The sequence below is a fragment of the Diabrotica virgifera genome, chromosome 5 (genome assembly GCF_917563875.1).
Source record: "Diabrotica virgifera virgifera chromosome 5, PGI_DIABVI_V3a".
Taxonomy (NCBI): Eukaryota; Metazoa; Arthropoda; class Insecta; order Coleoptera; family Chrysomelidae; genus Diabrotica; species Diabrotica virgifera.
In genome coordinates this window covers 116,784,789-116,809,032 of record NC_065447.1, presented here as the reverse complement: position 1 = coordinate 116,809,032, position 24,244 = coordinate 116,784,789, and the positions used below count along the sequence as shown (strand labels likewise).

The window sequence follows — 24,244 nt, the reverse complement described above, 5'->3', positions numbered from 1 at the left end:
CAATTAATTAAATTTACCTTTATATAATAATTGCATATCATATCAATATTGTGGAGCAATATATATAATTTTTCTTCTTCAATGACAGTAAGTATGAGATATACCTCAATTTGACAATTTCAATTGACAATATCAATTACTTAAGAAAGTTGCAATATTTCTCCGCTATTCTCGCACGATCGTTTCCCGCATCCCCTCCAAGTACTTGCACACCGCGAATAAGCAACTCTCGTTCTATAGAGTTTTTTATTATGTAGGTCGATACCTTTTAAGTTATATGCAATTGAAAATGTTTGATATTGGAAAAAAAACTACGTTTTCAGTTTTTCAAATAAGTAAATAGCTCAGCAAATAACTCAAAAAGTAAATATTTTATCGAAAAAAACATTCTTAGCAAAAGTGTAGCTTATAAAAAAAAAACTAAAAAAAAAACGGTGATCAGTAAAGTCTATAAACCGAGTAGGTAAAAGACAAGTTGTAGCTCAAGAAAAATATGTTCTTATTCGTCTAATTCCAAATCGAGTATTTCAACGTGAAATCACCGAAAAATTTTCCGGGATTAACATTTTTTAAACTGTTTGGAAAAAGTTGTATCTTTATTTTTTACAAAATTTTGTAGCATCAAAAATAAACAAGTTACGCTGAAAAAAAGTTGGCTCTCTTTTTTTGATAAAAAAAATCGTGAAAATCTCCATAGTTTCAATTAAGCACCAAATAAAATTAATCGTTACCGCTTTAACATTTACTTTAAATGTATGTGTATTGTTTTATAATATCTGTAAGTTTGACCGGTCTGAACTGCTTATTGTTGAAAAAATTTGGTATTATAAGAAACAAAATTTTCTAAAAATTTTTGGAAAAATTTACTTTTATTTAAATAACGTAAAAAGTATTAGTGATACGAAAAGTCTCAAAGAGTAAAATAATGTAGGTTTTGCTGTTATAAACATGATAATTTCATTTTGTTTTTCTGTAAGACAAAAAATGGTTAAGATATGGCTGTTGAAAGTTTGCATACACTCTTGATTAGTGACTCGTTCAAGCCCTTTCAACTATAACCCTTTCAAAAATAAGCACTTGAAACAAGTGAAACTGGCAGATCATATAAAAAATAGATAATAAAATATGTAAATTGTTTGTAAAGCGGTAACGATTAATTTCATTTGGGGCTAAACACGGGGAGATATTCATGATCTTTTTTAACAAATTTATTTCGGGGTCAACTTCATTTTGAGCGTAACTCGCTTATTTTTATTGCTGGAAACTTTTACAAATAATTAAAATAAAGCTTCAAAAAACTATAAAAAAAGTTTAAACAAGTTTTTCCTGAACTGGGGTTCATTTTTTGGTTATTTCACGATGAAAAATTCGATTTGGAATTGGACGAATAAAAGCGTATTATTTATGAGCTACAAATTTGCTTTTGCTGGATCTATAGACTTCACGAATACATAACTCTTTCCGCTTTTTTCTAAGCTACATTTTTGCTATAAATAATTTTTTTCGATAAAATATTTACTTTTTGAATAATTTCAGAAAACATTTCTGAAACAGTTTCATTTAAAATCAGTTCTTTTGTCGAAAAATAAACATTTTCAATCGCAAATATCTCGAAAAGTAATAACTTTTAAAAGTAAAAGCAATCAACGGCACAAATTCAACTTTGAAGTGGAGGATAAGTGGAACCTAAATCCAAATTTTCATGCAATCTGGAGTTACCCCTGAAAATTACACGATATCGCCTTATTTCAAAAAAGTTATGTGATAAAATAACCTTTACCCCACCCAAAACGGACGCCTATGACCGGTACTAGAAATTCGCTATTGATGAAATAGATTTATCTCTAGAAGATAGATAGGCATACGCGTTTTTGTTTTTCTAAATAGAAGCGTTCTGGAGTTATTTAAAAAATAATAATTACAAACTGCCATTTTCAAAGAGCTCTAGCTCACTAGCTTAGAAAGCATGTTCGGACTAGATGAATTGGGTTAAATTGTCTTAAAATTATCTGAAGAATCTCCGGTCTTCTTTTGTCGGGGGAGTTTCTGGATACCCTGTATGTAAAGTGCATTTACAAATATGGAAATGCGCTTAAGTGAACAAGATATAAATCTGAAAACCTACTATCAAGGAGAACGTTCTCCGTATTGAAAGCGAAGACATAAACAAGAAGGGAAGTTAACGTAATCGCAACCTTCAAGAAAATCACAGTTCTTAAACAATATAAAAATAGAGAAAACTATTGGACATATTTATTGAAAGCAGATAAAATATTGTGGTAATTAAAAAGAACGGTTGTGAAGAGTGTAATAAAAAGCAAAAAAAAATCGAAATAAAAGAAATAAACACACGATAAGAATAGAAATATGGATTATTAAGACTTTATTTTGAGCAGGGAAAATGGAAGAACTGGCGCCCAAAAAGGGCGGAAATCACTCCGCTAGGATTGTAGATTGTAGATGACATGATGATGATGAATTAAAAAGAAAAGTATGCCTTTATATGATTCAGTTAATTACCAATCTAAAAGTTTTCTGAATAATACTTTTTATACAGGTACTTCAGTAGAATCAAATATGTGCCTAATTAATTTACTAATATTTGACAGTAGACATATTATGTTTTCAACATTAATATCACAAGAGAGTCAAAATAAATTGAAATAACTTGAAAATAATGCAAAAATTTTTCGAAAACTTTTTGCCTGGAAACAATAGACACGGTAGCCGGCAGGTCTAGAGTGACTATTGCCGAATGACAACCAGTGTGAAATAAAACTGGAGCATTATTTTCAACTGGAGCAAGTCTTTGTAAATAAACATTTATTAGTAACATTTATCACAATATTAGTGTTTTACAACTTGTCAAAGTAAACAGCATAAAGCGGTTTTCAGCAAATATTTTTATATGCATGTATCAATAAAATATTAGTGAAAATCCTTTATAATTTTTTTTTATTTCAATTAGCGTGTCTCGGCTGCTGCGGCCATTGACACAAAGAACATTACAATAATAATAAATAATTAAGTTAAATTTACAGTAGGTGGTATACTTTACAATGTTTAAGGAACTCAGATTACACAATTTGTTTTTAGAGTTTAAAATAGTATTGTTCTGAAGCTATTTCCTTGCGGCATTTTTATAATTAAGTATTTTCGATGGAAAATAAGCCACAATTTTACCAAAAAAATGAATTTATTATATTAACGTTTCGACGCCCAAGTTGGGTGTCATTGTCAAAATACAAAATAATACTAAGTAAACAAAAATGTTGTGCTTAGTAAAAAATTCTTCTAATAATTTATTTACTCTGACTCATTTATATCGGCAATTCCGGTATGTATAATACATTTTAAAGTAGAAGACTTTAAAATGATATTGCCAATATTGATGAGTTGCGTTCCTGGGACGACTTTACTAAAAGATAGTTCATTCGATTACATGAAATCAACCCCAACTCAAGAATATCCGCCACAAAATTCATAGCATGTGATCTTTTGGTTGTCTTTTTAAAGACAGATCACATGCTATGATTTTTTGTAGCGGATATTCTTGAGTTGGGGTTGATTTCATGTAATCGAATGAACTATTTTTTAGTAAAGTCGTCCCAGGAACGCAACTCATCAATATTGGCAATATCATTTTAAAGTCAATATCACTTTAAAATGTATAATACATGCCTGAATTGCCGATATAAATGAGTCAGATTAAATAAATTAATTAGAATTTCTTACTAACCAACAACATTTTTGTTTATTTAGTATTATTTTGTATTTTGACAACGACACCCAACTTGGGCGTTAAAAAACCAAAGCGTTAAAAATAAATTCACTTTGTTGGTAAAATTTTGGCTTATTTCCCATCGAAAATAGTTAATTTTAAAATAGTACCCAAATTTCCGTGGATGCCATATTTGGTCCGTCCTGCTGCGTAATGGTTGCACTCCACAAGTAAGTGCAGTACACTTAGTCGAGTGTTGTAGTGTTGGGTTTGGAGGTTCTTCGGGAACCATCAGTTATCCATGGGTAAGACGGGTGTGCCCAATTCTGAGCCTTCTGATGATGGTCTTCGGTTTCCTTTCCATTTTTACCAGTCTAGGTCCTAAAATGCTTGGTTGGATAGACTTTAATTGGGTAGTGCTCTTGCTTCACTGATTTTGCTACATTGAGGTAGATAACTTTTTGATTTCCGTTGCTATGTCTTGAAACAACTGGATATTTTCATCTTTAAAATCAGAGCGACGTGCTTCCTTTGCTGCGTGGTCAGCATTCTCGTTTCCTGTGATACCAACATGTGAAGGATTCCATATAATCAAAACTGAAGTATTTGATTTAGCAAGTGCTGTACATTTTTCATGGATTTTATTAACTATTGGATTTATTGTATAAACTTTTCTAATTGAATGTATGGATGATAATGAGTCTGTGCAGATTGCTAAATTTTTGGTACCCTGCATTGGAACCGCTAGAGCTTTGAGTATAGCGTAGAGTTCAGCTGTGAAAATACATCTTGGGTGGTCTACACATGGCTAGTATATTATTTGTGGAAGTAACAGCACATCCTACACTTTCTTCGTCTTTAGATGCATCTGTGAACATTACGTTATCAAACTTGCCTCTATTAATTATATCGTTAAAAGTTTGTCACATGAGTATCGTGGAGGTTTCCATGTTCTTATATCTGCACAAATTTACGTCAAAGGCAGGTAATATTTTTAGCCAAGGTGGAGCATTGGGCTGAATAATAGGGGTGGTGAGATTAACCTTCCGATGACCAACCTTATTTTTTTCAAAAATGACAATTAACAAAAACATGCAGTTTTTTTTTAATTTTTTTTTATGGCATGGACTTTATGTCATTCAGCCAGTCACAACATGAGTATTAGTGTCATATGTAGTATGTATGTTGAGTAAGTGTCTTGTTACTTTGCAAAGTCGACGTCGTTAGCGTAAAACTACTTGGAATTACACATAACAGACGGTATTTTACTAAACATTAACTTCAGAATATATTTTTTATTCGTAAAATATAGGGAATTTTTTTATTTCAAAATAAGAGGATATCTAGAATGATATTAAAGTCAAATAAAAAAATAAAGAGTTAAAAATTAAAAATACTTTTGGATTTATTAAAGAAAAACATACTCTGGGGTCACAATTTCCCCCGCTTGGTCATCCGAAGGTTAAGGTCAATATTTTCTAAGAGTGGCAATATGTAGAGATGAGTTGGAAATAACTGAAATGTGTGCTCCCGTTAACTGAATATTTTTAATGAGTTGGCAAGATATATTAGGATTTGCAGAGACCTTGGCAAAATAGGAGTTTAATAGACGTTGTCTTCTAATATTTAAAGGGGGTTCACACGATTGGACATTAGTGTATATTATACACTTTCTGTAGGACTAGATCTAAAGGCTCCGAGGCATATTCCTAATAAAGTGTTTTGAATTGTATCTAGTGATTTAAATAAGTTTTAGGGGCAGTCATATTATAATATAAATCAATAGTCTAACTTAGATCTTATTAGGGCTCTGTATACTCTTAACAGTATTTCTTCTTCGGCTTCCCATTAGCGATTGGCTAATGATTTTAAAAGATTTATACTTTTTGCAGCACTGGCTTTGGTTTTTTTCTATATGCCTCTTCCATGTTAATTTTTTGTCAAAAATTACCCCTAAAAATTTGTGGTTTTCAACTACTTGTAGTGGATGCCCTTTTAATGTTATGTGTGGAAGAGTTTGCTTATATTTTTTGCTAACGTTAATTACTTTAGTCTTTGTGGCTGAGAAGCTAAAACCAATTTTGTTAAACCAGTGACATATGTTATCAATGGTATTTTGCAAAAGTGTACTAATGGAGCTTGTTACTTTACCCGAACAGTAAATGACTAGATCATCCGCATAGATATTAAGTTTGACAGGGGCTTGTATTAAGGAATTGACGTCGTTAAGAAGCAGTAAAAATAAGGTTGTGCTAAGGACTGATCCCTGAGGTACTCCTGTCTCCAGGATATATGAGGGAGACATTTTACCATTAGCAGAGACTTTGAAACTTCTGTTAGTTAAAAAATTCTCAACAAACAGAAATATGTTTCAAGGTAAATTAGACCCTTGCAATTATTCTAGAATTGCCGGCCTTGATGCTGTGTCGAAAGCACTCTCTATACCGATAGAGACAATTACAAGGTTATTTTTATTAGAGAATGCCTCTATGATATCGAATTGAAGAGTGATAAGATTATCCATTGTGCAACGATTCGGACGAAATCCTGATTGGGCGGAATTGATAATATTACGTGTTTCAAGATACCAAAGTAAGCGTTTGTTGACAATTTTTTCCAGAAGTTTGCAAAGTGTGCACGTTAATGAAATGGGTCTAAATGACATACATAGTTGTATTGGTAGAAGTGTCATTTTTCTTGAGTGGAATTGTTATAGCTTGTCGCCAAAATGATGGAAATTGCTTCCCTAGCCATATGTTGTAGAATTCTAGTAACTTTATTAGGGAATCTTCATGAAGATGTTTTAGAAATATCCATGGAATGTCATCCGGCCCTGCAGCACCATGTTTTAGGGAATTAACAGCTTCAAGTAATTCGTCGATAATTAGTGGGAGATTGACAGGACGATCATTGGAGTTTGGATTCTTATCAGTAGAGCTGTTATTATGTTTTGTTTGACTTGAGAAGTATTTGGCAAGTGTATTTACAATCTGCTGATCATCAGTTATGACATTATTATCTTCTATAACGGCTGGAATTTTATGTGTGGTATATCTACCTTTCATCTGTTTCATTTTAGTCCATATTTGACTAGGAGGTGTGTCAGAAGTTATGCAACTGATGTATTTGTTCCATGAGTCCTTTTTGCTTTCTTTGACAATTCGCTTAGACCCAGCTCTTAGTTTTCTAAAATTTATTAGACCTGCTTGGTTTCTAGTTTTACGGAATCGGTTTAATGCTATTTTACAATCTTTTACAGCTAGTTTACACGATTCATTCCACCACGGAACAAATTTTTTAGAGGGATCGATGTAGTATTTACCGATACATTTTTCAGCAACAGCTATAATGCAATCAATCAGCATATTAAGATCTTCATTAGCAGAGTTCATAAAAGACATTTGATCTGTCTGTTCCTTGACAGTTAAACTAAATAAATCCCAATCAGCGTAAGCAATTTTTCACCTAATTTTGCTTTATCTTTGTGAGTTATCATTCTAAGAAATTAAAATGGGAAAATGGTTGCTGCCATAGAGACTTTCCAGTGTTTTTCATGTAAGATGTGTAGATAATTCTGGATTACAGATGCTCAAATCAATGGAAGAGAGTGTACGCGTTTTGATATGAAAGTATGTGCTGCTTCCAGTGTTTAGAAAGTTAAGGTTAGAATTGATTATGATATTTTCGATCATTTTACCTCTACCTAAAGTATTACTGGAGCCCCACATAGTGCTATGTGCATTAAAATCTCAAACTAAGATAAAAGGTTCAGGAAGTTGGTTAATTAGGCTTGTAATTTCCAGAGCAGTTAGGGTGTGATGTGGAGGAATATATACGTTACAAATTACAATTTTATTTAGACACCAGGCAGTTAGGGTGACGGCTTCTAGAGTTGTTGTTAAGTGGAATTCTTGGTGGAATATATCTGTAAAAATAAATCTAGAGCTACCACCACTAGCTCGTGCATGTGATGTTCGTATAAAATGGTAGGTAGCATAGTTTTTAAGGTATGGGTTATGGTTACTAGTAAAATTGGTTTCTTGCAAACAAATGATATCTGGTGAAGTATCAGAAACAAGCACTTGAAGATTTTCTAGATGAGAGTAAAAGCCATCGCAATTTCATTGAATTAAACTGAATGGGATGTATTAAAAGGGGGGATTTGTGAGTGCTGCGACCTTTGAGATCGATCGGAAATGTACTCATAGTCAGATTGTTCGCATGATGAACTTAAATCTGCTAAAATTGCGGCTTCAGAGCTTTCTAGTTCTATTTGCTTTTTGATCTTTTTACTTAAACCGGTAAATCGGTTTTTTAAGGTTCTATCTGAAAGGGTTGGGTATATAGCATGTAGGTTTAAAAGTAGACTTTTTACATCATCCGTGACCTTTTTCGCTTCCGAATAAGGATTAGGATGTCCGAAAATATTTTCAAGGAAGAAAACGAAATTGTCTATGGGTATCTTAAAAGTTTGAGGATTTTGTTTGTATGCTTCTTGGATTGTTCTCTTGGTGGTTTCGGTTAATACTGATTATGTTTGAATATTGGCTTTGTGCTTTTTTTTCTTTGCTTTGGGAACTTTTTCGGAGGAAGCTGATATAGGGGGAGGCATCTCTAACGATGGTTGAGCTTCTTTCTCAGAAATTTCAGGGCTTGCTTGTTCACTATGGGTTTCTATTTCAGAGTGGCCTCGTTTTTGATAAACTTGTGTTATAGAGATTTGGTTTGGTTGTGTAGTGTCAGTGTTGGAGTCCATATTCTCGGTTTGTAGATCTTTGGTATTATGTGTAGAGGGACATGAAATTTCTAAAGATGAATTAGGGCTTGCTGGAATATATTCGGTTGGAATTGTATTGTCAGTTTAAGGATTTGGGCAGTTGGCGGCTATATGTCCTGTTTGTTTACAGATAAAACAATGTACTTTATCTGTAGAAAGGAAGATTCTTTGTTCATAATATTCGAAGGAAATAAGTACTGATGTTTATAATTCAAAATTTTCGGAGGTATGTTAAACATAGACTTGGCGTCTGAAACTTAATATTCGTCCCTAGGAATGCCTGCTCTTAAATAGGATAAAGGAGATGCGATGAGAAGTCCAAGATTTTTAATGCAATTTTCGACTAAGTCATTTGGTATTAACGGTGGAACGTTAGATATATTTATTCTTTTAGCAGAGGAAATTAGTCTTCGGATATTTAAAGAAACATTTACGTAATCATGCAATTTCAGGTTGTATTCGGCATGCATCACAATGGCATCATGTTTGCTAGGGAGTGTTGGCCGCGGAACAGATTTCGCAACTGATGAATAGGATTCGTTTGATGTTTGAAACTGAGAAATATTTTCTGTTGGTGTGTTTGCTACGCCACTGCTCATGTAGTCAAAAGCAATTGCGATTTTAGCTTGAAATTATAATTTAGCTTCTATGTGTTACGGTAGAAGTTACCCTAATTAAATTTGTCTTTTATGTTTTTAACAGTAAAAACAAGAAACACACCTCAACTAATAATGAATGAATTATACATACATCAATTTGTAGAAAAGGTTCACTAATGACACTGTTTTTGTACTGCGTTTTTAAAAGCACGATAAACTACAGAACTAACCTACCCGTTTAACACCTTGTTGTGGAATCTCTTTATAAATTTAATACAGTTTTATTCATGGAATAATGAGATGAGTTGAGGCTACCAAAACTATAATAACTTTCAAAATGTACACAAAACAATGATTTTTTTATAAAAGTATTACCTAATACCGACAAAACTTTTTTTTAATTTATCGTTTTTCTTTTATTTTTTTCTTAGCTTTACGTACTATGTTATTATCAAAAAAGATTTCTTAAGTTACGTTATGCAGCAAGATAAAAATAAAAATGGATGTTTATAGGAGATATCTGTATTAGTACCTAAATGGTGCTACTATATCGGGAATTATTAAAGACGTGACTATTGTTACCTCACAAACAATACATATACACAAAAAATATTCAAAGTTATGGTTTCTAACCAAGTCAAATTCACTAACCTTTAACTTGTGATGTAAGCCAAGCCCAAGCGTACCAAAGAGCGTGGTGCACTCCTTCAACAAGTTAGCTGGGACATTATTGTTTTATAATGTCATACTATCAGAATACTATTTTTTAATATTTTGTATTAATCATTAAAATAATTATAAAACTGTACGTTGTTCTGCCAGTTAGGCTGTGAACTAGAATTATTTCTTCATAACTTTTGGTCTGAAACTACGACATAAATAACTAAAAGACGATATTTTTCCATAAAAAAGTTCGGTATTTTACTGGCGTGAATTTTGAAAGAAAATTTTATCAAAAAAAACATAAATTTAGAAAGATAAACTGCAGTAGAACAAATAAGTGATACTACAATAATGTAATAAAAAAGAATAAAAAAACAGATGGATAAAAAAAAGATGAAAACCAATTTTTATTATTAAAATAATGAAAGGATAGTTAATAAGTTTCGAATACCAGCATTATCATAATACTCTGGGCTAATTAACAAAATACAAGGAAAAGTTATTTAATTGAGTCTTATGATTGTATATATTAATATTATAGGTATGGAAAGTCCGCAGATAGTGTGCTACTTTTTTTGTAAATAAAATGGCGCCCGAAAATCGTGCTTTTTTTTTAAATTTTTGCTCTATAACTCCAAAGATTTTAAATTTAAACCAAAAACACTCAAATAAAAGTTCCGTAATTAAATTCTGCATAGAAGCGTGTTTTCCTGATTTACTTCGACGAAAATTTTCTCCGAAAAATGCGGGTTTTTCCAACAAAATCTTTAATTTTCAACTAAAATTTTAGATAAGTAATTGTTTATCAATAATTAAAAATAACCTGATAACATAGAAGCTCTTTTCGTGTAGATTATATAATTCCAGAAGCCGATCGAAATTTAATGAACAGTTTAGCAACAATTGAATGGTTAATTAAAATTTTACGGTCGCTATAATAACCACAAAAATTATGATATATAATATAACTACGATTTTTGTATAAAAAGACACTGTACCTTTCCTAATGTGCTTCCCAGAATTAAAATTGGACTATTCAGGAGGCCTCAGAAATATTTTAAAATTATAAAAATTTTTTGGCTTATAAAAAAATAGGATATCTCGGGAAATATTAAATTAAATAAACCATGAAAACGGTATTGGATAAAAACGCTTCAAGACGCTTCCTTTAAAAAAAAGTTTAATTGTGATGAGTGGTTCCTGAGATACAACCGGTCAAAGTTGACCGGCATTTACGGCAAAGATATAAACAATAGGATCATAATTTTCAAACCATCACACTTTTTTATTTCGGTCCTCTTTCTCCACACCAATTTTCGTATCTTCAAAATATTCAAAATATATTATTATAACAAAACTCTCGATACTGAGTAAAAATTGCCAAAAATAGCAAAACTCCAAGCAAAAATTAGGTTGGAGAAAATGTAATCTCAAAGTTTAAAATCGGTATACGTTAAAAAAATGCATTTTCTCGGCCTCCCTTGGAGCAATTTCCTTCATTCTTTTTTTTTGTTTGTTTCCAAGCAAGTCGAGTAGAGCCATCTAACTAACGCATTATTAAATCTCAAACTTGCTTTTGTTTTGTTATAATATATTAATTTCTTTATAAGAAAAGAAAACTGAATATTTTTTCCAGTTGTAGACTTTTTTAGATAACCTTACTACAAGTGAACCTTTTAACGTTAAAAACACAAATATTCTCATTTAAAAGCTGTATAATTATTTAAACAATCTTTATTTAAACAAATTAAACATTTTTGTTATAACAAATAAATTATTTTATTATAACAAAACAAAAGCAATTTTGACATTTAACAATGCGTTAGTCAGATGGCTCTACTCGAGTTACTTGGGAACAAAAAAATAATGAAGAAAATTGCTCGATGTGAAGCCGAGAAAATGCATTTTTTTAACGTCTACCGATTTTAAACTTTGAGATTACATTTTCTCCAACCTAATGTTTGATTGGAATTTTGCTATTTTTGGCAATTTTCACTCGTAATATCGATAGTTTTTATTATAATAATATATGTTATGAGTACTTTAAATACATAAAAATTGGTGTGGAGAAAGAGGACTGAAATAAAAAGGTGATGGTTTGAAAATTATGATCTTACTGTTTATATCTTTTCTGTAAATGCCGGTCAACTTTGACCAGTTGTATCTCAGGAACCACTTATCACAATTATTTTTTTTTCTTTTAGAAAAAGCGTCCTGCCGCACTTTTTCCAATACTGTCTTCATGATTTAATTTAATTTAAAATTTCCCGACATATTTTACTTGTTTATAAGCCAAAATTTTTTTTATGATTTTGAAATATTCCTTAGGCCGCCTAAATACTCTAATTTCAATTCTGTGAAGTAGATTAGACAGGTACGGTGTATTTTTATACAAAAATAATAGTTATTCTTATATACCATAATTTTTGTGGTTATTATAGCGACCGTAAATTTTTAATTAACAATTCACTTGTTGCTAAACTGTTCATTCAATTTCTATTAGCTTCTGGAATTATAATCTACACGAAAAGTGCTTTCATATTACCCAGTTATATAATTATTGATAAACAATTACTTATCTAAAATTTTAGTTGAAAATTAAAGATTTTGTTGGAAAAACCAGAATTTTCCGGGGAAAATTTTCGTCAAAGTAAATCGGGAAAAACACGTCTCTATTTATTTGAGTATTTTTGGTGTAAAGTTAAAATCTTTGTAGTTATAGAGCAAAAATAGAAAAAAAACTATTTTCGGGCGCCATTTTTTTTATAAAAAAAGTAGCACACTATCTGCGGAATTTGCATACCTATATTATTAATATATAGAATCATAAGATTCGATTCCAGCAATAAAATTGCTGGTAAATAACTTTTCCCAAAAATGACCTATTCTCCGATAATCTGCCCAGACTATAACTGAAACTTTGTCTACTAAACTATGGCATTTAGAATAGAAAACACCGGAATAAATCGATTTTTAAATACGACACCTATCGATTTGCAAACTTTTTGCATTGTGTTCAGAATGACGTCAGAAAAAAAGTCTATAACAGAAAAATAAATTGATATGAACATTGGATTTTAAAGCGCATAAAGTGCATCCAAAGGTGCATAAAAAAGGGCAAAATCAGTACATCAAGAGCTATATTTTGTTATTCGGGGGGTTTTTGAGGTCACTAAACATAAATATGCCATCAGAACCGCGGCTATTTTTGGAATGGCTGAACGCAAACATAGGCCATCAGAAACGACACCCGGAACACCAAGCCTAGGGGCACTGCAAAGGCACGTCATCTTCTGGAGTTTAAAGGATTATCAGCACTAAATTTATCCAAACAGATCCCCGGATCACTGGGTACAAAGGGTCACTACTAAAGCACGTCATCTTCTGGAGTTTTAAACTATTTGGGCACCAGGAAAATAGCTCCTATTGCGTATTTTTGTTCAGAAACCCTAGACACTAGGAGCTCTTGTGGTCGGTTTTAATTGGATCGAGTAGAGCCATCTAACTAACGCATTATTAAATGTTAAAGTTGCTTTTGTTTTGTTATAATAAAAAATTTAATTTATTTAAACAAACATTTTTAATTTTTTTAAACAAAGATTGTTTAAATAATTATGCAGCTTTCAAATGAGAATATTTCTATTTTAAATTTTAGAAGGTATACTTGTGGTAAGTTTATCTAAAAAAAGTCTAAAACTGTAAAAAACATGTAATTTATTTTCATATATATAAATTAATTTATTATAACAAAACAAAAGCAACTTTGACATTTAAAAATGCGTTAGTTAGATAGCTCTACACGAGTTACTACAGAACAAAAAAAAAATGAAGAAAATTGCTCCATGTAAATCCGAGAAAATGCTTTTTTTAACGTATACCGATTTTGAACTTTGAGATTCCATTTTCTCTAACCTGATTTTTGATTGAAATTTTGGTATTTTTGTTATTTTTCACTCGCATTACCGATATTTTTATTATTATAATATATGTCATGAGCCATTTGAAGATATGAAAATATTGTATGGAGAAAAAAGACAGTAATAAAAAGGTGATGGTTTAAAAATTACTATACTATTATTTATATATTCGCCGTACCGATCAACTTTGACCGGTTGTATCTCAGAATCCACGTAATCAAATGTTTTTTCTTTTAAAAGAAGCAACCTACCGCTTTCTTTCCAATACCTTTGCCATAATTTAATTTAATTTAATATTTACCGAAATATTATATTTGTTTATAAGCCAGAGAATTGTTTATAATTTTAAAATATTCCTGAGGCCGCTTAAATAGACCAATTTCAATTCTGTAAAGTGCATTAGATAGGTACAGTGTTCTTTTATACAAAAATCATAGCTATTCTTATGTCTGATAATTATTGAGGTTGTTATAGCGACCGTAAATTTTTAATTAACAATTTAATTGTTGCTAAACTGTCTATTCAATTTCCATAGGCTTCTGGAAACACAATCTATGCCAAAAGAGCGTTTATATCATAAGCTACTTAATTATTAATAAATAATTACTTAGCTAAAACTTTAGTTGACAATTAAAGATTTTGTTGGAAAACCTCGCAATTTCAGAGGAAAATGATAGTCGGAGTAAATCGGAAAAAACCTGTCTCTAATGTATAGTTTAATTGCAGTGAATTTTTATTTGAGTGTTTTTGGTGTAAAGTTAAAATCTTTGGAGTTATAGAGCAAAAATTAAGAAACACACGATTTTCGGGCGCCATTTTGTTTATAAAAAAGTAGCACATTATCTGTGAACTTTGCATATCTATATTATTGTGGTCTACCCCAAAATCCCGACAGCCAAAATCCCGACAGCCACAATCCCGACGGCCAAAATCCCGACACGCCAGAATAACGACAGGCCAAAATCCCGACAGGCCAGAATCCCGACAGGTTTGATAAGTTTCTTTTGAACATATAGCTACATTTAGTTCTTGTTTTTTGTTTATGGCCATCTGTTTTTTAATTTTTGTTACTAAACAAAATGTAGTGGTCGGAATTTTTACTTATACGAGGATTGTTGCATGTCGGGATTCTAGCCTGTCGGGATTCTGGCGTGTCGGTGTTTTGGCCGTCGGGATTTTGGCTGTCGGGATTTTGGCTGTCGGGATTTTGGGTGGCACCGATATTATTGATATATAGAATCATAATATTCGACTCCAGCAATAAAATTGCTGGTAAATAACTTTTCCCAGAAATGGCATATTCTCCGATAATAATCTGACCAGACTATTAGTATAAGATATCGAAATTCTGTTTTCAGATTTGTAGTCGGGGGACAAAACCAAAAATCGGTAGATCGGCTCCAAGTATTGCAGGGACGGAGACGCACAAACGAACGAACGAATTTCGCGAATTGATAAACGAAAACAAAGTTTTCGTTGAAAATGACACATATAATTAATTGTTACACGTAGAAATAAATGCATACATATTTTTAAGTCTTTAATTATTTGTCAAAATGTTTTGTTTCCTAATAGAAATATTTAGAAATCCAGTATGTCGGTTAAATTTATTTCCTTAGACATACAAATTTCCAATAACAATAATTATAATAAATCTACATTCGCATTTCACATGAAAATTTTTCTACTTTTTCTTCCGTGACTTTATTGCTAGGATGTTTATTGAAGCATACTTAAACAGTCACCGATAAACACTCTAGAAGTATAAATGGCAATACAATACTTGCAGAGTACTAGAATTACATGCATCGGAATATATTGGTGCAATATCAAACTAACCTGATTTCTTCAAAGAATGCCTACTACCGTTTTGAAAAATAGTTCAATGTTCTGTAATTCAATGTTGCAACAAATCCATAAATAAACCGGTAAACCATAAGTAAATGGCCGCTTTTGAGTGTAATTTTTTTAGTCATGACAGATTTGTTGAAAATTTGGATTTAGGCTCCTCTTCCCTCTATTTATAAACTGACTAATTCTTAGCAACGTTTGTTCTGTGTTTTTTTGCTAAGTCAATACTTGTCGATTCATTTGTGAGTGAAAAGCACTCGTGAGAAGCACTCGTACGAAGGGAAGGTTATGACATGATTCTCTTTCGGGAGCCCAATGTAAATGTGGTCTCTCGACAGGGAATCATTAAAGATAGGAGATCTGACGTGGCCGTATACGTGGTGAACCGAGGAGTGGGCATCATCAAACAGTCTGTTAAGATTGGCTATGTTAAGGTATACGTTGGAGACCTGGTGGTGTACAACTGCTATGTTTCACTTAACGTCCCGTTTGGAGTATATGAACAGTAAATTGACTCGATTATGCAAGAGGCTAGGGCGGAGAGCGTACCGGTCGTCATAGCCGGTGACCTGAATGCAAAGGATCGTCCATGGAATCCACGAGTGCAAGATCGGAGAGGGAAATACCTAACAGAATGGATTCACGCCGTGGGACTTACCGTGCTAAATGACGGTAAGGCACCCACGTTCGTGAGAGGTAACAGTGAATCTTTTCTAGATATCTCGCTGGTTTCAACACCACTTTTTAACAGGGCCGTAGGCTGGACTGTTCTGGAAGAAGAATCGCTCAGCTTACATAAGTATGTAAGTTTTGAACTATCGAGCAAACGGAAAAAACGAAAAGATGGAGATATCGATCTAAAAAGATGTTTAAATGAGGAGATTTTTGTGGATGCTTTTGGCCTGATTTGGCATGTGTGAGGTCAAATGTGAGGTATGAAAGGAAACAACCATACTGGTGGAATGACCGGCTTGAATATCTGAGGACAAATTGTATGAGAGTAAGAAGGGAGTGCAAGAGGTTAAGAAGAGTGCAAGCAGCAGATTTGGAAGAGAGAATGAATGAATTGAAGCGAATGCAGAATGAGTACAGAAATGAGATTAGACGATCGAAAAGAGAAAGGTGGAGTAACCTCGAAAGAGATATTTGGGGCCAGGGTTTCAAGATTGTGTGTAGAGAACTAAAGGGGAAAAAGACACCCTACCCCCTGCCCGAGGAAGAGAAACTCCGTTTAATACGGGAGCTCTTTCCTCGGGTGGAGGATAGAGGTAAAGGGTTACCGATTTCGTAGATGCGGAATCCTATACTGAGTTGGAACTCCGCGAGGCCGTTGAAAGGATAAAGATCCGAAAGGCACATGGCATAGACGGAGTCATGCCGGAAACGGTAAGGCTCGCCGCACAAAGATACCCGCAGGTTTTCCTTAGGCTGCTAAACGAACTGCTCGAACATCAGCAGTTCCCAACTCGGTTGAAAGAGGCTAAGGTTGTACTTATCCCGAAAGGTAGAGGGTATGAGGAAGAGGTGCGTTTTCGGCCAATTTGCCTTCTTAGCTCGGTAGCTAAATTATACGAACAACTTGTAAAAGGTCGCCTTGAGCGAGAGCTGGAAGAAAAGCATGCATTAAGCGATCGTCCGTATGGTTTTAGGACCAAAAGGTCCACCATAGATGCGGTATCAGAAGTGACCTGCTTAGTCACGCAGGATACAAAGAAATGGGTGGCTCTCATCTTGCTAGATGTCAAAAATGCCTTTAATACGGCATCATGGGAAAAAATCATGTCCAGGCTGAGAGATTTGGGTGTCAGTGAGTACCTGGTTAACGTGGTTGACAGGTACTTTACTGAGAGGTTCATAACGGAAAAGGATACCAGCATCAAGTTGTCGCAGGGTGTTTCGCAAGGTTCGGTACTGGGTCCCACCCTCTGGAATGTCCTGTACGATGGGGTGCTGAGGTTACAGATGCCGAGGGGTTGCACTTTTGTAGCTTATGCCGATGATCTCGCACTGGTTGCGAAGGCGAGCCAAAAAACGGAGATGGTTAATGCGGCTAACACAGCCCTGCGTCGTATTAGTAGGTGGATCAGAGAGAACGATCTACAACTAGCACCTCAGAAAACTGAGGTGGTAGTTCTCAAAGGGAGCCGAGACAAATCATCTCTTCGCTTTTTAGTGGAAGGGGTAGAGGTTGTACCAGTTAAATCGGTTAAGTACCTCGGAGTCTGGCTGTCGGAAGGACTGAGATTTGGAGTACATGTCCAAAAGACGGTGGAGAAGGCGAACCGAAGTCTGGAGGTATTGGTACGGCTAATGCCGAACATTAGAGGCCCAGGTAGTACCAAAGGATGGTTTTAAATGGAGTTTTCCAGTCGGTGGTTACATACGCTGCTCCCGTGTGGTGCAGCGTGCTGAATACAGCGAAGTACGCCAAGCTGTTGGAGACTTCGCAAAGGCGAATGCTTCTCAGGGTATCTAGTGCCTATAGGACGGCCTCAAACGAGGCTCTTTATTTTATTGGAGCGGCGATACCGATCGTCTTATTGTGTAAAGAGCGAGCGAGAGCATATGCGAGGAGGATGGATGGAAATATAGATGATGAAGATCGAGAGAGAACGATAGAGGAGTGGCAGAGAGAATGGGCGAGTGATAGCGGAAAGGCAAGGTGGACGAAGGAGCTTATTCCCGATCTGAGGCCGTGGTGGGAATGTAAGTTCAGGAAACTGGACTTCTTCCTGGCGCAGTTTCTGACCGGGCATGGTAGCTTCGGCACCTACACAAATAGGATAGGTAAATCAGCTTCAGCGAACTGTGCTGTTTGTGGGGTGCCGGACGCTCCCGCCCACCTCTTTAACTGTCAGAGGTGGGCAAATGAGACGGGAGACTTCGAGAGGCGGATGGGTTTCAGGCTGGATGAAAGAAATATAGTAAATGTGATGTTAAGAGGAGAGAAAGAATGGAGAGAGGTGCACTGTCTGATCTCGGGCGTGATGAAGAAGAAGGAACAGGAAGACAGAAGAGGAAATTAAACCAAGGACGGTGTATGGATTTTGGTTTCTTTTGCCACTACTTTGGAGCGGTGGTTACGGTTTTAGCCGGAATACGGTTAATCCAGCACTACCCTGGTGTCTTCTGGCCTACAATACTTAGCCAGAGGACGCCAGGGTGTCTTGCTCCGTGACATTAGATGTCAAAAAAAGATTTTTTTTTCACCGCTGTCTGCCAGATTTCAATGGATACCTTCTTAGGCTCTTACTGAAATCTGGCAAAAGGGCAATTAAAAAAAAATAATAATTTGTCAAAATGTTTTTTTTCCTAATAGAAATATTTAGAAATCCAGTATGTCGGTTAAATGTATTTCCTTAGACATACAAATTTCCAATAAAAAAATTATAATAAATCTACATTCGCATTTCACATGAAAATTTTTCTACTTTGTCTTCCGTGACTTTATTGCTAGGATGTTTATTGAAGCATACTTAAACAGTCACCGATAAACACTCTAGAAGTATAAATGGCAATACAATACTTGCAGAATACTAGGATTACATGCATCGGAATATATTGGTGCAATATCAAACTAACCTGATTTCTTCAAAGAATGCCTACTACCGTTTTGAAAAATAGTTCAATGTTCTGTAATTCAATGTTGAAACAAATCCATAAATAAACCAGTAAACCATAAGTAAATTACCGCTTTTGAGTATAATTTTCCTAGTCATGACGGATTTGTTGAAAATTTGGATTTAGGCTCCTCTTCCCTCTATTTATCAACTGACTAATTCTGAGCAATGTTTGTTCTGTGTTTTTTTGCTAAGTCAATACTTGTCGATTCATTTGTGAGTGAAAATGTTTATTTTTTCGTTTTTCGTAACCCTGTTCAGACGGTCTTTCGCAAATTACTCAAAAAGTATTTTGTCGAAAAAAATTATTATTAACATATTTATTATGTAGCCTATAAAAAACTAAAAAATGGTGTATTTATGAAGTCTGTAGACCCAATAGAAACAGAGTTGTGGCTCATGACAAATAGGTTTTTGTCTTTTCTATCTTTCCTTTAATTTATACTTTATTCACTTTTGTGGATATTAAAGGAAATAATTCGCTTAAATGCTAAGATGATTATCACGGTGAATGACAGGTCGTGAAATGCTATTTTAGATTTTCCTTGTCGAGTATTTCGCCACTCTATTCTGCTTCATTTTTCAAAGCATAGAGGATAAATTTCGAATTTTATTTCCTATCTCATTTGACTTTTTCAATTTAAAGATGGAGCTAGTAGCAGCATTGGTAATTATTTTAAATATTTCATTCATAGGAGATTCTGACCAATCGAAAGCTACAGAAATCTAAATTAAGCTGATTATTTTTTAATGATTTTAACTTCCAATCGTATAGTAAGATATTTGATCACGTGTTTAATTCTGTCCAATCAGATTAAAATTATACTGAGAATTATCTACTGTAGAAAATTACCGATAGAATTTTTTTAAGTAGATTGTTTCTGTTTAATGGCAACCAGTCTCCTAGTTTTGACAACTGTCACATTTAAGAAAATATCCATAATATACGTATTAAAAAATAATCTTACGAATATCACACGGCAGTAAGAATAAATAAGAAAATAATGTTTCATTTTTACTCAAATTTGTTGTCATTGGGCAATAGCCAAACAACAAATTTTCGAAATACTGTCGCATTATTTTCAATTTATTCTCACTCTCTTGTGATATTATACCCGATAATTTTTGATAATTTCCCGTCGTCAAGTATATTACGTCAGATGTCCTTCGTTTCTATGAAAAAATACATTCAGTGACATTAATAACAATTAATTTGGACCCAAACTCAACCTAAACATAAAAATTTTCATTTAATATTTATTGAAAACATTTAACTTTTTACTTAAGGGGGTAGGCGTAAAATATTAGCCCAATGCTATTATTTTTAAAAAGTATTTTTGAAAAATTTAAACGCAGAATGAGAGATTACATTATTACCGATGGCCAAAATTCATTAAAACTTCTGAAATGTTTATTTTATTAAATTATAGGGGTGAAAAAAATGAGAAAATTTAGTGTGATTTTTAATTTCAAATATTTTATTCAAAAGAAGCTTTTTTTTTAATGTAAAGACAGTTTTTGTTTTTATTTGATTCAGAGTTGGACCACCATCTCCATATAGCTATTTCAGCATCTATGCATCCTCAGTGAACCTATGCAGTCACAACTCTGAAACAAATATCAACAATCCTGCCTAGTTAATGGAAAACATCGCGATGCAATGTTTCCACCTTTTGAGACGCAAAACAGCGACATCTCTCGTAATACGAGGAAGACGAAAAGCCTACTACAGAAAAGAAAACTACAAAGTTTGCTACTTTTATACAATTAGAATAATTTAAATAAAAATAATAAACAATATTTTAAATCCAAGATTGTTCGTTAAGAAACTGCTTTCTGGCTGCATTCTGTATCTCCGGCTTTTACAATAGAATAAGTACAAGAGACGACGAACATAGAAGAAAGCAAATAAAGGACACTTTGGCCACGTATTTACCTTCTTTTCGTCTAGGAAAAGGACCGAAAGACAGTTTCAGGTACTCAAATCTGAGTAAAGATGAAAAAGATAAAGGCAGTTTTTGTTTTTATTTGATTCAGAGTTGGACCACCATCTCCATATAGCTATTTCAGCATCTGTGCATCCTCAGTAAAGCTATGCAGTCACAACTCTGAAACAAATATCAATAATCCTGCCTATTTAAGGGAAGACATCGCGATGCAATGTTTCCGCCTTTTTAGACGCACAAAGCTTTTTTTTTTTTGTTTATTCTAAGGGAGTTTCGGCCCTCGGTAATAATGTAGTCTTTCATTCTCCATTTAAAATTTTCACAAATAATTATTCGTTTTCTCAGGATTCGAAAAACATAAATCCATTTAAATAGTATTGAACTAAGATTTTGCGCCTAGTCTCTTAAATTGTTTTAGTATCTAAAATGCTTTAGTATCTTTATTTAGTATTTTTGTTAACGTGTTTTCTCCTATTTCTTTTTTGTGGTTGTTGAAAATAAATTAATTATTTTTAATATAAACATTATATTATATTTTAATATAAGTAAAATAACATCCAGTTATATGCACATGATTTTGTGCATGTCTCAATTAATTAATACAAACATTGGGTACCTTGTCTTTTCCCATCACTTTTCCTTAAGACACTGTCCTTATTTTTTACTCAAGTACCTACTTAATACTGCTAATTTCTATATAAACATCGTCCTGTCGAAAGCCAAGCTATTAAATATATCAACTGAAAGACCTTGTACCTTGTACGTTGTATGTAAGTATGCTTGCAATACACTTAAATCATATTAAAAACAATTTTTACTACAATATATTTTTCTATTATCGCAAAATTTATATTTGTACCAACAATAAACGAGTTAAGTAATTTTCTAACGTTTGGGCCTGAGCATGGGCTCTTTTGTAGATCCCGAAACCGGCAGCCGTAGTTGCAGTAATAAACTTGTAAGTTTCGTTATTTTTCAATTTTTTGAAGTTATACTTCTTTAGGTGCGATTGAGATTGAGGGTGAATTTATATTGATTTGTGCGCATTCGCACACCGACAGTATAGTATTAGTCGTTATACGGGCTCTGATTGGGTGTTGAAATGATCTGTCAATAATAAATAATTGTTCAATATGAAGGTAAACAAATGTATAATATATTAGTTTTATTGTTGTGAGGACAGAAACAAAATAGTTTATAATTGTAGTGACATTTAAATAGTTTTTTAAAGCAACAGGTACGTAATAATTGTAAATGTATCATAGGTACCTACCTATTTGAACCTACCAAAATACATAGTATGTAATACTTTTATATACATAATTTGATTACCATTAAAATTTCTATCAATGTTCACCTAATATATTGTTTTCTTACTCTATGTTTCGTTGTATTTTTTTAATTCTAAATCATTTCAATTCAAAATCAAAATAATTTAATTTAATTCAAAAATGTCAAAAGCTTAATCCGTTTAGTTAGTCGATCTTCGCACATAATGACACATTGCCTCCGTGGCGAAGCCTTTAAGGCGAATGAACCCCAATATACCAACCGCGCTGATAGCTGGTTCGAATCCCAATAAAAACTTTTATTTTTTTATTTTCTTTATACATTTTATGATTGTAAGTATATTTATTATATAATTTTATTTTCAGAAAATACGTATTTAGTTAAAAAATTTTCCGACAATTAATGTTCAGAAATCATTTGTGGCATTTTTAATGTGTTTGTGTGTGTTATATTCTTTTATTATTTTAATTTTTGGCACTGTTTTAATAAAAAGGTTTGAGAAGTAGTAAGTATAAATTAGTTTAATATTTAAATAAAATATAAATAAAAAGTATATTAATTTCGTTTAAATCATATACTTAGTAGATGTATAACTTCTTACGTGCGTACAAAGTACACACACATTCTTTTTTGAAAATGGCTTTATCTAGAGTCCTTTAAAAGTCTTTTTAAAAATGTGATCATCAAGACAATCAATTTATCATTTGACTAATAGTAATATAATATATACAGTTTATTCGCATAAGCTATGCACTAGATGTAAACAATAGTTGACAGCGATGTCATCATCAGGCGCATAGAGATAGCTATTTCGTTCAGTTAATTAAATATCTTTGGATAACAGTGACTTGTATAATCGCGTAAATTATTCATTAATTTAATTAACATCATTATTTTTTCACTATCTATGATTTCAGTGATTACAATATTTTATTATTGGTATACAATAAAAACTAATAATCGAGAAAAGAGAAAAAGTGATAAAGTGATTTTAATAATAAATATACTGTTATTATGGAACGAGTAGGTACATTTTAGACCTTTAAAAAACAGTTTTAACAACTAAAATCATTGCTTACATGCACTTCATTTCGTATTGAAATTTAGAAAATTATGGAATAAATTTATATTTTCGTTAATAGGCCACTTTGGAGAAAATACCCCGAGACAGGTCTATTTTTTTAATTATGATTTTTTGTCATATGCGGGGTGAGTTTTTAGTGGCAATCAGTCGATAATTCCAATATAGTATAGAATATCGAAACGTGGTTATACAGTGAGCACGTAAAGGGTGGAATAAATTCATTTTCTCGAGAATGGACGATTTTGGAAAAAAAATCCCGAAACAGGTCAATTTTTATTTTTAAATTACGACTTTTTGACATATATATCATACTATTGACCTCACCCATCTGGGCGAGATGCCGTCATCGATGATTTTTTAAATGGAAATAGGGGTCGTGTGATAGCTCATTTAAAATGTAACTCAATTCTCTATTCACTAATATAAACACTAGCATAATTATTTATACAGGTTGTCCAAATATTTTTTTTTTAATTAAATTTATTGACATAAAAAGAAGAATGCATGTAATTTATTTAATCCAAAATATATTTTACTGCTCTCAGAAAACAAAAGCAAATTTTATTTAAAAACTAATTATTGATTTTCGCTTAAATTAAATGTTCATTAAATGTTAAATGTGTGAAAATTAATTTATTCCAACCTTTACGTGCTCACTGTATATACGTGGTATAACAAACATACAGATTTTTAAATGGGACACCCTATAGATTTTTTGATATTTATATTCCTCTCATAATTTTTGTTCTTATGATATATGGTTCCCATTAATAGAG

General features: G+C 32.8%; 1 protein-coding gene across 2 annotated transcripts in view; it reads left to right on the top strand.

The window, feature by feature from the left end:
- Window positions 1-24,244, top strand: part of LOC126885118 (uncharacterized) — a 192,748-nt gene that overhangs the window by 23,996 nt on the left and 144,508 nt on the right. The window contains exon 1 of one of the 2 annotated variants that reach the window (XM_050651549.1): window positions 21,868-22,052. The exons of the other annotated variant lie outside the window; for it this stretch is intronic. Coding sequence (XP_050507506.1) covers window positions 21,999-22,052 — 54 coding nt within the window. The 5' untranslated portion in view covers window positions 21,868-21,998. Of the gene's footprint in view, window positions 1-21,867; window positions 22,053-24,244 lie in introns of those variants that run through there. 2 annotated transcript variants of the gene reach the window in all.